General features: G+C 43.5%; 1 protein-coding gene across 1 annotated transcript; it reads left to right on the top strand.

Moving 5' to 3' along the window:
- The first annotated feature begins 834 nt into the window (after positions 1-834).
- On the top strand, positions 835-17,760 carry LOC141967948 (myosin heavy chain, skeletal muscle, adult-like). Its single transcript, XM_074922225.1, has 38 exons — positions 835-1,041; positions 1,130-1,273; positions 1,367-1,523; positions 2,808-2,835; positions 2,933-3,044; positions 3,130-3,222; positions 3,353-3,416; positions 3,499-3,597; positions 3,699-3,802; positions 3,883-4,021; positions 4,755-4,873; positions 4,970-5,119; positions 5,560-5,730; positions 6,219-6,528; positions 6,675-6,748; positions 7,425-7,512; positions 7,607-7,724; positions 7,891-8,014; positions 8,100-8,236; positions 8,338-8,593; positions 10,771-11,013; positions 11,119-11,295; positions 11,382-11,527; positions 11,615-11,705; positions 11,794-12,183; positions 12,334-12,460; positions 12,636-12,754; positions 13,314-13,510; positions 13,899-14,082; positions 14,168-14,333; positions 14,486-14,610; positions 14,785-15,093; positions 15,199-15,402; positions 15,680-15,805; positions 15,900-16,070; positions 16,157-16,261; positions 16,397-16,492; positions 17,608-17,760. The coding sequence occupies exons 1-38, from the start codon at positions 835-837 to the stop codon at positions 17,758-17,760; spliced, it is 5,823 nt and encodes a 1,940-aa protein (XP_074778326.1).
- Positions 17,761-18,018: the final 258 nt, after the last annotated feature.

Genomic DNA, 18,018 nt, shown 5'->3' with positions numbered 1-18,018 from the left:
ATGCATTTTGTTAGCTTGAGGAAAGAAGACAATGTCCTTGGAATATCCCATTTCATTTCTCCTGCCTCTGGCAACTATTTCCATGAGGGAGTGACCATGTGAAAAAAAATTTTCCAATATAATTTCAATGCATGTCTGAATCTTCAATCTATAATTTGTCTCTGGAATTCCATGCAGCAATAAAAAACAACTGCCATTCCTATTTTATAGGGTTGGCTAAATTCCAGGATACAAACCTTTCTCCAAGGGTAACACCTTGAATAATGCACTCCTAGACTACAGTCTAACACAGGACTTTTAAACAGCTGCATGAGGGTTTTTTTTTATATTGTCATACATTTCTACCAATTTTTGCTTAGGCTAGACTGTTGAAAATAGGGAATATCTAAAAAGTCAAGTAATTTGTCATTTTTAGAACACAAGGTAATACTTTTAACAAGAAAGTACTTACTTGAAGAGTCACCACTCATTATTAATGAACAGAACAGAGAGTGCTTTTCTGTAGATTCTTTTATGTGAAGACATCAAATCTGGTCAGAATTCATCAAGGTGAGTTACTGTAGTCAATATTCAGAAGATGTTCTATTTACTTTTACAAGGCCTACATGTTTTAGAAGACTAAGTTTCTCTCTTGAGTGGGACTACCTTTAAGTTCAAATCAAAGTGTATTTCAGTGGTTACTTCCAAGAGATATTCTGGGAGAATAGCTAGCTATTTATTAGCTAAAGAGCAAGGAGTTTTCTCACTGATACAGATTATATTCTTTTCAGTGATCCACAGTCTTTTTTTCCCCACCAGACACCTCTGCTGCTGTACTTTCAATAAAGTGCAGACATGGCCTCTTCAGACTCTGAGATGGCTGTTTTTGGGGAAGCGGCTCCTTACCTCCGAAAGTCAGAAAAGGAGAGAATCGAAGCCCAGAACAAGCCTTTTGATGCCAAGTCATCGGTCTTTGTGGTGCATCCTAAGGAATCCTTTGTGAAAGGGACAATCCAGAGCAGGGAGACAGGGAAGGTGACTGTCAAGACTGAAGGTGGAGAGGTGAGTGAAAGACAGGGCTGAAGGACACTATTTGATTGTCACTGTGAACTCTTAGCTGACATACATGGATCTTTTGTTTCCTTGGCAGACCCTGACCGTGAAGGATGATCAGATCTTCTCCATGAACCCTCCCAAGTATGATAAAATCGAGGACATGGCCATGATGACCCACCTCCACGAACCCGCTGTGCTGTACAACCTCAAAGAGCGTTACGCAGCCTGGATGATCTACGTAAGTACCAGCAGCAGTCTTCCTCTGGGCAGTGAGGAGGAACTGCCCTGCCAGGGTAGGTGGAAGCCAACGTGCTGTCTCCCTTCCTCACAGACCTACTCGGGTCTCTTCTGCGTCACTGTCAACCCCTACAAGTGGCTGCCGGTGTACAACCCGGAGGTGGTGTTGGCCTACCGAGGCAAGAAGCGCCAGGAGGCCCCTCCACACATCTTCTCCATCTCTGACAATGCCTACCAGTTCATGCTGACTGGTGAGTGCTTGATTTCCTTTGAATTGCTTTTGCAATGAACTATCTGTAGAGGGAAATATAGGGCATTCTCTGGAAATATGGTGCAACACTTAAAATAGTGTGTGTCTGAAATTAATGGAAGATTAATGCACTTAACTGTAATGGTCGGTGTGAGCTGAGTGTCTGTGTTCCCACTAGAATTAATAAAGATCTGGACCTAATGAATATAATCTAGAAGGAGTGAATTCACTATAAATAAGACACCTGTTTTCTGGTGTAGGCTTTACTGACTGTAATGGGATCTTACATATATGCATAGATTTATGTATCTTAACCACTGAACTAGTCTCAGCCAGAGTACAATGATATGACCCAAACACTATAAGTGATGTATATACAGGCAATTCAGATTTGCAAATATCAGTGTTAATAAGTAAAACAGACTATCTCTGCATTGAACAGGTACATAAGCTTCACTTGATTATTATACAAATGCTAGTCATGATAGAAAAGATCACAGGTTGGTCTAAAGTACATATAGCCTTTAATGACCTGTGTAACTCCTACACTGATCTATGACACTGTAAATCAATTGCACCTTATGGTAAAAAGTAAACCTCAGAAGAACAATGTCAATAAAAAAACCAAAGCTGTTAACATTTAAATTGAATGACTTTAAAATTTTCTTTCTGCTTTCTCTTCTTCCTTCCACTTCTTTTTTTCCTCTCCCTATCTGTGCACTGAAATCAAAGATGTGCCAGATTCTAGATCTTCTTTTTCTGTTATTTTGTAACAAACTGGGAAATAAATCCAGAATAGAAAAAATGAAAAATTAACCTTGTCTATGTAAGATTTCAGTAGTATATAATTTCTGTATGTATAGGGGTTCAAAAAAAAAAGATGACAAATACTGAAAGAGGTTGGTCACACATTTCTGTTATTCATGCCTCCAAATTTCCGTATGATTACTCAGGAAAATTTTAGCTTCAAAAGAATTTAAATACTGTCAAAGCCCAATCTCTATATTTATGTAACATGTACTTAGCCAATAAGATGAGAAGACAATATCTTGAAAAGCATAATACTACAAAAGCTACTCTGAACTCATATCTTTACTGATCCAGTTGATAATACCTGAAGTACTTCTAGGAGCATCAGAAGTACCCACCCGAGTTCCCAGGGCTTTTCACTGTTTTCTGTCCCTGCATTCTCTGGAAGCTTCAGTTTGTATTCTTTGACTAGTTTTTGAGTTCTTTGTTATTCATGAGCACTAGGAAAAGCTTTCTTATCTCTGTCTCTCCACAGATCGTGAGAACCAGTCGATCCTGATCACGTATGTAGATCCCTTCTCGGGTCCCTGTGGGGCTGCCCGGTGCTGGGGGACCTCCCGCCTGACCACACGCTCTCTGCTTCTCTCTTTGGTTTCACAGCGGAGAATCCGGAGCCGGGAAGACTGTGAACACAAAGCGTGTCATCCAGTACTTTGCAACAATTGCAGCGAGTGGGGAGAAGAAGAAGGAGGAGCAGTCAGGCAAAATGCAGGTGAGTGAGGAAGAACAGACAGAATTCTCAACATGTAATTGCCATGTCAACTAAACGCTGTAACTGAATAATGATCATTCTGCAGGGAACGCTTGAGGATCAAATCATCAGCGCTAACCCACTGCTGGAGGCCTTTGGAAATGCCAAGACCGTGAGGAACGACAACTCCTCCCGCTTTGTAAGTTGTTGCTTTGGACCAAAATGCCCCCTCCTTATAACAGCAGTGATGATGGGCTAGTGGTGTTCTCACATAAGGAGATGGCAATGAAATGTACCGAGGCTGAAATGCTTCTTTTTCCCCTTAACAGGGCAAATTCATCAGAATCCACTTTGGGGCCACAGGCAAACTGGCTTCTGCCGACATTGAAACCTGTAAGACACTCTCCTGACCTGACCACAGTCCTTCTAACCCTTCCCAGTTCTTGTGCTTACTCTGTCCTACTGTCCTTTCCAGATCTGCTGGAGAAGTCCAGAGTCACTTTCCAACTTAAGGCAGAAAGAAGCTATCATATATTTTATCAGATCATGTCCAACAAGAAGCCAGAGCTAATTGGTAAGAAGATCACTGTTTTGAAGGAAGATCACTGAGCAGTAGCTTATTGTATCACCTGAAAAGCTAAAATAAGCTTGTTTTCCCCCTTTAATTGTTTTCAGACATGCTCCTCATCACCACCAACCCTTTTGATTACCACTTCGTGAGTCAAGGTGAGATCAGTGTTCCCAGCATTGATGACAAGGAAGAGCTCATGGCTACAGATGTAAGTGACTTACCAAACAGGTCATCTGGTGGATAGGAGCCCTGGTACATACATGTTTACTTTACTGTTTCTGTTGCCAGAGTGCCATTGACATCCTGGGTTTCACTGCTGATGAAAAGACCGCCATCTACAAGCTGACGGGGGCTGTCATGCACTATGGGAACCTGAAGTTCAAGCAGAAACAACGAGAAGAGCAGGCAGAGCCCGATGGCACAGAAGGTATCAGCATATTAGCAATCTTTACAAGAGAGATTGTCACCAAAAGGACTTAGGCATATTTCAGGCTTTAAAATATGTAAAATTTTAAACTAATTTTTCGATGGATAGGTGACAGCTGAGTCATATATCTCATCTAATGATACATGTGATTTTATTCTGTGACTACTTAACAAATAAGAGATCTGGTATACACTTGCATGAAGCCAGGAGGCATGGATATCAATTCCTGTAACATTACTATTCATACTTTAGTTGGAATACACCTTTCAATCTCTGCTGTACTGTGGGGTACTGAAGTGGTTCAGCCCTAACAGGATGCGAGACTGTGTTTCTATTCACCCTCACCTATTGAGGGGAATTCTGATGGGAGATGTGTATTTGATTAGTCTCTGCCATATCAGGGAGTACAGTCCATGCTTCCAGCTCTCTGAATGAACAATCCTCTTACTATATATACATCTAGAAAGGAAGTGTGAAGTCACATAGTCATGCCTAAAAAAGGTTGAACGGAATGAATTCTCTCAAACAACATTTCTAGAAACTGAAGCTCAGAAAGTGTTGTATACTCTGAATCTTGAAGACAACAGAGAAATTAGCTTAGTAGCTTTGACTCATATTTTTGTGCAACTCTCTAACAGTGAACACTGCTGTTGTTTTTGAGATAGTCTCTCAAGAATCACATTTTAGGAATTGTCCAATATTTATTTCTCTCTCACACTTTTCTGGTGTTTAGTTGCTGACAAGGCTGCCTACTTGATGGGTCTGAACTCAGCAGACCTGCTCAAGGCCCTCTGCTACCCCCGAGTCAAGGTGGGAAATGAATATGTGACCAAGGGTCAAACCGTGCAGCAGGTAGGAAAAATGTGGTAACCTGGAATATACTTTGATGGTTCCTGTTGATTCTCCTCTGCTGTATATAGTAACATCCAAACTTTCTCCTTGCTTTAGGTGAACAATTCAGTGGGTGCCCTGGCAAAGGCTGTCTATGAGAAGATGTTCTTGTGGATGGTGGTCCGCATCAACCAGCAGCTGGATACGAAGCAGCCCAGACAGTACTTCATTGGTGTCCTGGACATTGCTGGCTTTGAGATCTTTGATGTAAGGAATAAAGTTTTCCTAGCATTTTCATAGAACAATAGTTGAGAGTAAAAGGAATTCTGAGAGACATTTTTAGTAGGTTAGTATATTTCTACACTTATTTGCAGGGCTTTTCGAATAATCTTTTTTAAACCTGAGAAAAGAAAAGAAAAGAAAAGAAAAGAAAAGAAAAGAAAAGAAAAGAAAAGAAAAGAAAAGAAAAGAAAAGAAAAGAAAAGAAAAGAAAAGAAAAGAAAAGAAAACTAATGTCCTAATTATACTGAATTTGAAATCTCTCTTTTTCTCTTTTTTAAATGCAAAGCTTATCCTAGAGACATAACTACCTAGGAAGAAGCCTTGTATTTAAAATACCACCCATGATGAATTAGGATTACACAAGAAAAAACCTTGCTATTATTGCTGAACCTTGAAAAGGTTGTATTTGTTTCTATGTCTGGCAGTTCAACAGCTTTGAGCAGCTGTGCATCAACTTCACCAATGAGAAACTGCAACAGTTCTTCAACCACCACATGTTCGTGCTGGAGCAGGAGGAGTACAAGAAGGAGGGAATTGAATGGACATTCATTGACTTTGGCATGGACCTGGCTGCCTGCATTGAGCTCATTGAGAAGGTATCCTTCCTGTTTAAGATTATTATATGTTGGATCTTACATATTTGCCAAGACACATACTTAAGAAGCATGTAAGAATGTCCTGACTTTTTCAAATATATACCCCATGAAAGTGGCAACAGGGTGGAAGTGTTTTTGGAGATCATAGTCAGATATCAGGACTTCTGGTGAGACTATTCATTTCCATAGTATAAAATGAAGTTATATAAAAGTCTTTCATGTTCTGTAAGTACCTATGAGTAAAGAAGTTTTATGGAGAGGATAGTATTTCACAATGTCATATTGGCGATTTTTTTCATCAGCAAAGGCATCCATATATCCTCAAATGAAGAAGCAACACTGGAAAAAGTTGAGCCTTACTTAATTTTCTCTGACTTATTGTTTTGAAATGCATGGGAACAACTTTTTCTGTCTCCAGTGACTTTCCAACCAAGGGATGTCTGCTTTCTCATCTGTTTCTCCCTCTTGTCTGTTTTAATGTCTCCCAGCCCATGGGCATCTTCTCCATCCTGGAAGAGGAGTGCATGTTCCCCAAGGCAACTGACACCTCTTTCAAGAACAAGCTCTATGACCAACATCTGGGCAAGTCCAGCAACTTCCAGAAGCCCAAGCCTGCCAAAGGCAAGGCTGAGGCCCACTTCTCCCTGGTGCACTATGCTGGCACAGTGGATTACAACATCTCTGGCTGGCTTGAGAAGAACAAGGATCCCCTGAATGAAACCGTCATTGGGTTGTACCAGAAATCATCGGTGAAGACATTGGCCTTACTCTTTGCCTCTTACGGTGGAGCAGATGCAGGTCAGCTCTGTGAAAATTTTATTTTCAGTGTGGGACAATGTTGACCCAGAAATAAAGCAGTAAACATTTAAATTTGTTTTGTGTTCTGTAGTCTCCAATATACAACATCCATATTTCAATACTTTTGTCTTTTCTTCCATTTGCAGAGGCTGGTGGTGGTGGCAAAAAGGGTGGCAAGAAGAAGGGTTCTTCCTTCCAGACTGTCTCAGCTCTTTTCCGAGTACAGTACCGCATTTGTTATTTCTTTGTAATATGAAGAAAGGGAGCTAGTGAATATTAAATTGAAAGGACTATTTTGCATTAGTGTAATGGTGGTAAAATTATTTGGGAATTCCACATCAGGTTTTCCAGGATCTATTAAAATATTGCTAATATGTTGGGTTCAAAAACAGGCATTCAGTCTTTAAAGATCATGAAGATTTTTTTTTTTGAGAGGATATTATTCAGATCTTTATATTTTTATGTCTTTGGGTCAGATTAGAACTATAATTTTAGCATTTCTATGTTCCTGTGAGGTTGATATTTTGAGGAATTGAGACTATGCTCATAAATATTCTCCAAATAGATATTTATCGTATTTGAAAAAACCCCAAATTTTCTAAACTTAAGTAGATTGACTTTAGAAGGCAGAACATGGAAAATCTAAAAGTTAATTACTTTGTGTGAGGGTGTGAAATTGTATATTAGTTTCCACTGGATCAATATCAAGATAGTAGTGTTTCAGTCTGTAAAAATGGTGTTGAATATCTTCAAATAGAAGAAATATTTAGTTTCCGTGTCTTTAACTAAGTGTTCGGAAACCCAGATGATTTTGAGAAGTTGTAAAATCATTACTATGGCCTTGATGCATCTAACACTGGACATAGAAGATTCACATTACTGACTGGTCCCTCTAGGAGAACTTAAACAAGCTGATGACCAATCTACGGAGCACTCACCCCCATTTTGTCCGTTGCATCATCCCAAACGAAACAAAAACGCCTGGTAAGATGCTCAAGAAGGCAGAGGAGTTGCTCTGATGCAACCGTTCCCCTCTGCACTGGAAGCTGTGGTATGCATTTATGCTCTGAATTGCTAGGTGCCATGGAGCATGAACTGGTACTTCACCAGCTGCGGTGTAACGGAGTGCTGGAAGGGATCCGAATTTGCAGGAAAGGTTTCCCCAGCAGAGTTCTCTATGCTGACTTCAAACAGAGGTAAGAGCACTGCACTGCACTCCTCAGCATCATTAAAAACAATGTCAGTTCATTCAGGCTGGACTCCTTTGTCAAAAATAGCTGTATGTGAGCTGATGGGGTTCAGCGGCTAGGGTGTGTTGGCTGGGACAAAAATAGCCTTATCTTCCTCTTTCTCTTTTCCCAGATACAAGGTGCTAAATGCCAGTGCCATCCCAGAGGGACAGTTCATTGATAGCAAGAAGGCTTCTGAGAAGCTTCTTGGGTCAATCGATGTGGACCACACCCAGTACAAATTTGGCCACACCAAGGTACAAACCCTGCTTGACTCACTCACTGCGTGTCAGTGCTTTGCTCTATGCGACAGTGATGTGCTGCAACATCCCCTTTCTCAAGGTGTTCTTCAAAGCTGGGCTGCTGGGACTCCTGGAGGAGATGAGGGATGAGAAGCTGGCACAGCTCATCACTCGCACCCAGGCCAGGTGCAGGGGCTTCCTGATGAGAGTCGAATACCAGAGAATGGTGCAGAGGAGGTAGACATTCCTCACCTTCAGTTAAAGTCACTGTACTTGGGAGAAAATGTTGGCACCCATCATACTGCAAATATTCAACGTACATTTTAATTATGCTTCAGGGAGTCCATCTTCTGCATCCAGTACAACATTCGTGCATTCATGAACGTGAAGCACTGGCCCTGGATGAAGCTGTTCTTCAAGATCAAGCCCTTGCTGAAGAGTGCAGAATCTGAGAAGGAGATGGCCAACATGAAGGAGGAGTTTGAGAAAACCAAGGAAGAGCTTGCAAAGTCTGAGGCAAAGAGGAAGGAGCTGGAGGAGAAAATGGTGAAACTGGTGCAGGAGAAGAATGATCTGCAGCTCCAAGTGCAGGCTGTGAGTAATCACCATTTATTTATAATTTAGAAAAAGAGTCTATACATTTAGACTGGTTTTTACAAAGCAGAAGGTCAGACTATAGAAGACCAAAAGTCAGTTATTTGGTGAATTGTCCATCGTATGTATGTGAAGTTGAAGAAACAAAAGTCTGTCAGTGGCATGGTGAGCACACTGGCAGCCAGTGCAAAGAAGCAGGGAGCTCCAAGTGAGAGTCAATACTCTTGCCTTCAGAGGAATGAAACAGATATAGGTAGCCAACATGAGATACTCAGAGCAGAGTTTTTCCTGAACCCCCAACTCCCTCTGAGCAGGTGAGTCCTGCAGGGGGTATGTTCATCTAACCAAGATGTAGAACAATTAATTAATTTTGGACAGTAAATGCAAGCCAGAGTTGAAAGTGGTACTTGAGAACTCAGGTACATGAAAAGCCATCCACTCTTTGCTTAACAGATAGTGGTTAATCATTCACTCAGCAACTGGGAAATACAATTTCAAATTTCTTCTTAGTCTAAGAATATATAGACACAGAGCTCCTGTTTCTGAGGAAAAGTCACACAATCTGGTGGTGGTGTTTCTTCCCTCAACTGTTAATTACACAAAAGAACTCTGAATGCTTTAGATTTAACTGGTATAAATCAAGGTCAAATACCAAATTTATAATGAAACAGAAGGTTTTTTTTTTTTTTTTTTTTTTTTAACATTGTAGGTTTTTACATCTCTAATCTGGATTTTCTATGGTAGTTCCACTATAAACAACATCCTGTGGTGGTAGAATTATTAATATTTACATTTGAGAGTTCTGGCTAAGGAGTTATCTTTATTAAAACAACGTTCATTTACACGAAGAGCCATCTTTCTGTAATGTACTTTTGTTGGGGTTCGCAGTCTGGGGGGCATCATTTAGAACAGGTCGGCTGGAAGTTTTATTAATTGTAAACACAGTGAGAGAACATTCAGACAGCATTTCCCTCTCTGCTCCCCTGTTCTATATCAACTGATTGCAGAGACCCAACCTATATACTGTATCAGAAAAAAAGGAAGTGGTGAGGAAAACCAATTATTTCAATGTTAACAAACCTGGGTATCCATCATTGGGAGGGATGTTCTACTCGAGTAGCTTGTTAACTGCAACAATTCTAAGGAATAAAACAGTATATAACATGACAATATGGAGGGACTGGGTCTTGGTGGAGCTTATAGGAGTGGCAAACCTGGTATTATCTCAACTCTGAAGTGGGGAGTTGGAAGCGATCATGGACTGTTGCATTTACACTGAAAGGAATATACTTTTAGTAAAGATAACTTCATAACCAGATTAATCTTAAATATTAATCATGAAGCTTTACCAATGCTATGAACCTTGTAGACACTTCACAAAATAAAATATTGCTTAAAAATAGACATAAAAAAATTTAATATTCTAAAAGTCACCTTACAAAGTCATCTTGATCTACTCATTAAATTACTCATTTGATTACTTAAATTACTACTGTACTTAATTATCCAGTTATTTGAACATTCCCATAGCAAATGGGATCCTTGTGTTGCCTGTTTTCCCTACTATATGGAGTAAAATAAATATCCCATTGGACTTTCACATAAGATATTTAGCTTTCAGGTTCATTTGGGACAAACAAAATTCATTATGCCAAAATCCTACCAAAGGGTGAGATGATGTGGTGATCAGCTGAAACCAGCATATGCCATTCCAGTTACAGTATGGAAGGATGACACACAGGTAGCTGATTTACAAGGCTAACACCCCAATTCCACAAGCAGCAGTCCTAATACATTTAGAAAGAGAGTAGAATTTTTTCTATTAGATTATTGTTGAGACTACCAGAGCCTTTACTCCCAACATAATAATGGGTTAAGAACAATTCAATTACAAAAGGAAAGACATTAAATACTGTATATGGGAAGACCAGTTTCTCTGAGCCCTCCCGCTACTAGGTAAATGAGAAATTTTCAGACCTAGCATATCTGTGAGAAATTTTTAGGAGAGAGAAAGAAAGTTAAGGAATTGTTTCCAACTGAGAGCTGTATAATGCATTCCAGAAGAAAATATAGAACAAGATTAAAGCTGCTTGAGAACCAACTTCTGGCCATAGTTTAACACATGCTTACATAGAAGAGTTCAGAAAAGAAACCAAGAAAATCTGTCTCCCCACCAGGAAGCAGATAGCTTGGCTGATGCTGAGGAAAGATGTGACCAGCTCATCAAAACCAAAATCCAGCTGGAAGCCAAAGTTAAAGAGGTGACTGAAAGGGCTGAGGATGAGGAGGAAATTAATGCTGAGCTGACAGCCAAGAAGAGAAAACTGGAGGATGAATGCTCAGAGCTGAAGAAAGATATTGATGATCTTGAGTTAACACTGGCCAAGGTTGAGAAGGAAAAACATGCCACTGAAAACAAGGTATGAGGCAGAAGATGTCACTCAAGCTCCAGAAAGGACCTCTGTGCTGTTACAGGACTTCTGTATCTACTGCCTCTGTTTACACTTGCTCTGTTCTTCTCAAAGGTGAAAAACCTGACAGAGGAGATGGCAGCCCTGGACGAGACCATTGTGAAACTGACAAAAGAGAAGAAAGCCCTCCAAGAGGCCCATCAGCAGACACTGGATGACCTGCAGGCAGAAGAGGACAAAGTCAATACGCTGACCAAAGCTAAGACCAAGCTGGAGCAGCAAGTGGATGACGTAAGCACAGAGGTGTACAGCAAAACCAGGACAGGTAATAGAGTTAAACCTGACTGATGGAGCAATGATGGTCCTGTTTGTTTTAGCTGGAAGGGTCCTTGGAGCAAGAGAAGAAACTGCGCATGGACCTTGAGAGAGCCAAGAGGAAACTCGAAGGAGACCTGAAGCTGGCCCATGACAGCATAATGGACTTGGAAAATGATAAGCAGCAGCTGGATGAGAAACTGAAGAAGTAAGTGTGGCTGTGGGGCACCTGAGTGCTGGGCTGGTGCACTTGTCTTTCCTCTTTGAGCTCTGACACGGTTTGCTTTGCCCACAGGAAAGACTTTGAAATCAGCCAGATTCAGAGCAAAATCGAGGATGAGCAACTTCTGGGCATGCAGTTACAGAAGAAGATCAAGGAGCTGCAGGCAAGCCTCTGTCCCTGGCCCCCTCTCACCCAGTCTGAGGTCAGGAAGGAGGAGGGCATGGGTGTGAAGGGTCCCTAATGTTCCCCAGGCTCGTATCGAGGAACTGGAGGAGGAAATTGAGGCAGAGCGAACCTCTCGGGCAAAAGCAGAGAAGCATCGGGCTGACCTCTCGAGGGAGCTAGAGGAGATCAGCGAGCGCCTGGAAGAAGCAGGAGGGGCTACAGCAGCTCAGATCGAGATGAACAAGAAGCGTGAGGCAGAATTTCAGAAGATGCGCCGTGACCTCGAAGAGGCCACGCTGCAGCACGAAGCCACGGCTGCCGCCCTGCGGAAGAAGCACGCGGACAGCACAGCTGAGCTTGGGGAGCAGATCGACAACCTGCAACGCGTGAAGCAGAAGCTGGAGAAGGAGAAGAGTGAGCTGAAGATGGAGATTGACGACTTGGCCAGTAACATGGAGTCTGTCTCCAAAGCCAAGGTACGGGATTGCAGTGGAGCATGCCCACAGGGACAAACTATGGCACACAGGCTACATCTGCCAGCCACGTTTTCATAACAAAGTCCGTGCTGTGAGGATAAGGCAGAGTCCAGGTGTTCATTTCCTCTCCTCCTTGTTCTGGCTCGGTAGGCAAATCTGGAGAAGATGTGCCGCACTCTGGAAGACCAGCTGAGTGAGATTAAAACTAAGGAGGAGCAGAATCAGCGCATGATCAATGACCTCAATACTCAAAGAGCTCGTCTGCAGACGGAAGCAGGTAACACACCTCTACTCCCCTCTGAAATCAGAGAACCTGTAAAGAATGATGATAAGAAAAAGAGTGAAGTTTTACTCAATTTGGTCTATAACCTGTAAACTGGTATACAGTGTTTTAAAGACATATTAGTTTATTATTGCTTTTTAAATGACAATCTATCGGTAAAATCTCTTAGGTGAATATTCACGCCAAGTGGAAGAAAAAGATGCTCTGATATCTCAGCTATCCAGAGGTAAACAGGCATTTACTCAGCAGATCGAGGAACTAAAGAGACATTTGGAGGAAGAAATAAAGGTAAAGCTACTTTCTGTAGGGGGTTTGACTTTGTATTCAGATTCTATCTTCAGGATATTTCCTACTCTCACATAGTATCAGAATACGTTAGCCATGTCATTGTAATTTGGGAGCTCTCAAACTAGATACAAAATTTTGCCACCTCTAGCGTGGGAAGAAAAATTGAGGAAGGCATCATCTCCTACCTGGATACTGAGACAGGGATCTATAATATTATCTCTTTATTTGGATTACTGGTGGTATATAATAAAAGGTTGAGTTATATCTATTAAAAATGTTTTTCTTATTTTACTTTTTCATAATGGAAGCTGAAATTTTAGAATATATTTAAAGGATTCAACAATGCCAAGATTTATAGCTGTCATTTAAAAGATGTATAATTCTAGTTAATTGTGAATGAAGTGATAGGATGTTTCTCAGAACTTGGAACATGGAATAAATGTACTTTATTCCTTAGATTGTCTTTAAATGTCACATTGAAAGAATTTTCAACATTTCCTAAATAAACATTCTATTGTCTCACAGGAAAGTGATTTTCCCAGTCCTAATTTCTCCCCAGGCCAAGAGTGCCCTGGCCCACGCCTTGCAGTCAGCTCGCCACGACTGTGACTTGCTGCGGGAACAATACGAGGAGGAGCAGGAAGCCAAGGGGGAGCTGCAGCGCGCCCTGTCCAAGGCCAACAGCGAGGTGGCCCAGTGGAGAACCAAATACGAGACGGATGCTATCCAGCGCACGGAGGAGCTGGAGGAGGCCAAGTACGTGGGACACGGGATGCGGAATGGCTGGAGAAGGCTGAGCCTGTCAGGGAAATTGGAGCGTCTTCGAGTGCATTAGGACAGGGGTGGGATGAAGGCAGCGATATAGTGTCATTGTGGTAGAGGGAGGAGAGGGAGAGAAAGGAAGAGTTTGGTGTGGAAAAAGTGTGGATTAGAAGGACAAATGGAGCCTTTATGGCTAGAAATGCTGAGACATGACAATCAGTAAGTGCTAGGAAAAAGTCTTGGTAGATGCTTTAGGCTTCTTGTAATCTTGGAACACTGTGAAAAGCACTAGTCTCGAAGCCCCCAAGGTGGCCAACTGCCCTCTTGTGAAAATTGTCTCTGCTCTACGTTCTAACCCGGAGCTCTGCTTATCTCCTGCCAGGAAGAAGCTGGCACAGCGCCTGCAGGATGCAGAGGAACATGTTGAGGCTGTGAATGCCAAATGTGCCTCCCTGGAAAAGACAAAGCAGAGGCTGCAGAATGAAGTGGAGGACCTGATGATTGACGTGGAGCGATCTAATGCTGCCTGCGCGGCTCTGGATAAGAAGCAGAAGAACTTTGACAAGGTCTTTGGGCTCCAGCCCCGGGGCTCTTGGGCAGAGCATGTCCTCCCGACTGCCACCTGCATACTGACGCCCCGTTTCTCTTCAGATCCTGGCAGAATGGAAGCAGAAGTATGAGGAAACGCAGGCTGAGCTGGAAGCCTCCCAGAAGGAGTCTCGCTCTCTCAGCACGGAGCTCTTTAAGATGAAGAATGCCTATGAGGAGTCCTTGGACCACCTGGAAACGCTGAAGCGGGAGAACAAGAACTTGCAGCGTAAGTGCCTGGCCCTCTGCTCCTGGCAGGGCTTTCTCCCTGTCCACCACTACCGCCTGCAGGTCTGCAAAGATACTTGTCACCTTGGTGTGGCTGGGCCCTTCCCCTTCAGCTCTGAGCCTGACCGTGCCACTTCTCACCCTTCCTTGCAGAGGAGATTTCCGACCTCACGGAGCAGATTGCAGAGGGAGGAAAGGCGATTCATGAGCTGGAGAAAATCAAGAAGCAGATTGAGCAGGAGAAATCTGAAATCCAGGCTGCTCTAGAGGAAGCTGAGGTACACACCCACAGTCACTGGTGTCTGCCCTAAAAATATGAACAATGAGGAAATATGGCTGAAAAATCCTTGGTCCTGCTCTGTTCTGACAGTATTTCCCGAAATACTATGTAATCACCTAGGAAGCAGCAGTAGCTTTATCGATGTTACAAATGTTTGTGTCCCTTTGTCCAGGCCTCCCTGGAACATGAAGAGGGGAAGATCCTGCGCCTCCAGCTTGAGCTCAACCAGGTGAAATCTGAGATTGACAGGAAGATCGCAGAGAAAGATGAGGAGATTGACCAGATGAAGAGAAACCACCTCCGAATCGTGGAGTCCTTGCAGAGCAGCCTGGACGCCGAGATCAGGAGCAGGAACGAAGCCCTGCGGCTGAAGAAGAAGATGGAGGGAGACCTGAACGAAATGGAGATCCAGCTGAGCCATGCCAACCGCGTGGCTGCAGAGGCACAAAAGAACCTGAGAAACACGCAGGCAGTGCTCAAGGTCCGTTCAGCAAAGCTAGAGAAAGAGAAGTGACATCACTAACGTTTTTGGCACCCAAGCGCACGCTGTCATATCACCTTGCAATATCTCTTGCCTCTTTTACAGGATACCCAGATACACTTGGATGATGCTCTCAGGACACAGGAGGACCTGAAGGAGCAGGTGGCCATGGTGGAGCGCAGAGCAAACCTGCTGCAGGCTGAAATTGAGGAGCTACGGGCAGCCCTGGAGCAGACGGAGCGGTCGCGGAAAGTGGCTGAGCAGGAGCTCCTGGATGCCACTGAACGTGTGCAGCTCCTCCATACCCAGGTCAGGGCGCTGTGTTGACACTTGGCAGCCACAGAGGGCTGCTATACACTGGAGGATAGGGCAGAACAGTGGGCTCGAAAGGACTCTCTACTGCTGCCCACAAGGGAAGGGGCGCTTCAGAGCCCATGAACTGAGCCCGCCACTGAATTTGTAAACAACCATTTTAAAATAATCCCAGATTTTGAATTGCAAGCTTGGAGAGTAAAGCCTTAGCTCAAGCATTAGGTTTGGTTTTGCAGGCCTCAGAATACAAGTCTAGCTATCTCTCTTCACACAGAACACCAGCTTGATCAACACCAAGAAGAAGCTGGAAACAGACATCGCCCAAATTCAGGGTGAAATGGAGGATACGATCCAGGAAGCCCGCAATGCTGAAGAGAAGGCCAAGAAGGCCATCACAGATGTGAGCTGGGGGCTCCTTTCACTGCTCCGGGTGGATGTGTTCTCCCCAAAATGTCTCCAACCCCAAAATGGCTTTCACCCTTTGCTCCCTTCAGGCAGCCATGATGGCCGAAGAGCTGAAGAAGGAGCAGGACACCAGTGCCCACCTGGAGAGGATGAAGAAGAACCTGGACCAGACGGTGAAGGACCTGCAGCACCGTCTGGATGAGGCCGAGCAGTTGGCACTGAAGGGAGGCAAGAAGCAAATCCAGAAGCTGGAGGCCAGAGTGCGTAGGGCTTTGAGTTGTGCGTGAGAGAACGTGTCATGTAAGTAAGCAGCACGGAAGCTCCAAAGCCGGGCTTCTCATTGCAGGTGAGGGAGCTGGAAGGGGAGGTTGATGCTGAGCAGAAGCGCAGCGCTGAAGCCGTGAAGGGCATGCGCAAGTACGAGAGGAGGGTGAAGGAGCTGACCTACCAGGTAAGGCAGGAGGCCTCCTTGGGCTGACATGCCCTCTCGCAAGAAGTAAACATTTTTGCACTTGAATGGCAAGGAGAATTTCTAATTCGCATGGTGGGGAAACCAACTAATTCTCCTGTTTGTCAACTGATTTAGTCTGAGGAAGACCGGAAGAATATTCTCAGGCTTCAGGATCTGGTGGACAAGCTGCAGATGAAGGTGAAATCCTACAAGAGACAATCCGAAGAGGCTGTAAGTATCACTCTGAGTGCTAGGAAAGAAACACTTTCCAACAGGGTAGCATGGTCATTGAGGAGATCACTACAGGCAACTTGGAAAGTGTCATTGGACAATAATGGGGAGGGCTTCAAGTTCTCTGAAATGCTTATGAGTTAGCCTAGCCTTTGAGAATGGTGTCAGTGAGGGAATAAGAAGGCTAATGAGGAGGGCAAGTGCACCCAGCATTTTCTTTACATCAGGACAACAAAGTAGTCTGGAAGAGGGAGTTCTTATTAACAATACTGATAGTACAATATATTAAGAAGTTCTGAAAAGAACACATTTTCAGAATTGTGAAATTCATATAAGTATTTTTATGAAAGATGCCTGTGCCCCCTGCAATCCAGAGAAGCTTGGTAGTTAAGTGGAAGAAAGTGGCCTGCCAGATCTCCAGAATTCTGTGCCTAGGAACACAGGAAATGTTGCATAAGAAATCCTTCTGACTGAGCATATGCTCATCTGCTGAATGGAACTCCACATTTTGCCAACGGGCAGGGAAATTTCAGTGAAGGGAGAAGGTGTTGGAGGTACCCTGTCGAGCAATGCACATTGTGCAATGCATTTAGAATTGTGCAAGGAGCCTTTGCCTTTTTCTGGGCATGCAGCAATGAGGGATGAAGCGAGGGAAGTCCTGCAGCCCCCAAATTTACAAATGTCTGTGCATGCCTTCTCTGCTCCTGCAAACAGTCCAGTAGAGACAAGGGCTTTTGGACTCAGATAAGGAGATTTGTGAGAGGGACATGGAGGAGGTCTCATGGACTCACTGTCCCGTACACATTCCTAACCCCTTCTCAGGATCTGCAGATGCAGTTGAACATGTAATTCCAGGGCTAACAAAATCTGATTTCCAGCTGCTCAGTTTGTTTCCTTCCCCGATTCCAGAGCACATTTATGTTCAAATCTTGTTGTGCTCTGTCTACAATGAATCATCTAAAAGGGAGAGGATGAGGAGGTCTGTGTGAGGCTTACGTGTAAGCGGTGGTGGGTGGGGGATGGAGGTTTGAGGCACAGCCTCTCATCACCATGGCAAAGGAAGAGTGAAACCCCTGCCCTGGGCTCCTCACCACCGACTCCCTCTCCCCGCACAGGAGGAACTGTCCAATGTCAACCTCTCCAAATTCCGCAAGATCCAGCACGAGCTGGAGGAAGCTGAGGAGCGGGCTGACATTGCAGAGTCCCAGGTCAACAAGCTCCGAGCAAAGAGCCGGGAGTTTCATAGGAAGATAGAAGAGGAGGAGTGAGGATGTCATGATGCAACAAAGTGACCCAAAGGATGCACAAAATGTGAACCTGTCAGTCGCTTTCTTCTGTAATGAGTCTTTGTACCCACCTCAATGTCTAGAGAATAAAGACCGTAGATTCCTCTGCATACACACTATGAGCAGTGCTTTCTTTGTTGGGGTTTTTTCGTTTGGGGTTTTTTTTTGTTTGTTTGGGTGTTTTGGTTTTTTGGTTTTTTTTTTTTTTTTTTTGGTTTGTTTGTTTGTTTCTGAACAAGC

This window comes from Athene noctua, chromosome 18 (assembly GCF_965140245.1).
Source record: "Athene noctua chromosome 18, bAthNoc1.hap1.1, whole genome shotgun sequence".
NCBI classification, from domain to species: Eukaryota; Metazoa; Chordata; class Aves; order Strigiformes; family Strigidae; genus Athene; species Athene noctua.
Note: the sequence above shows the minus strand (reverse complement) of the source record. Positions and strands in the feature narration are given on the sequence as shown.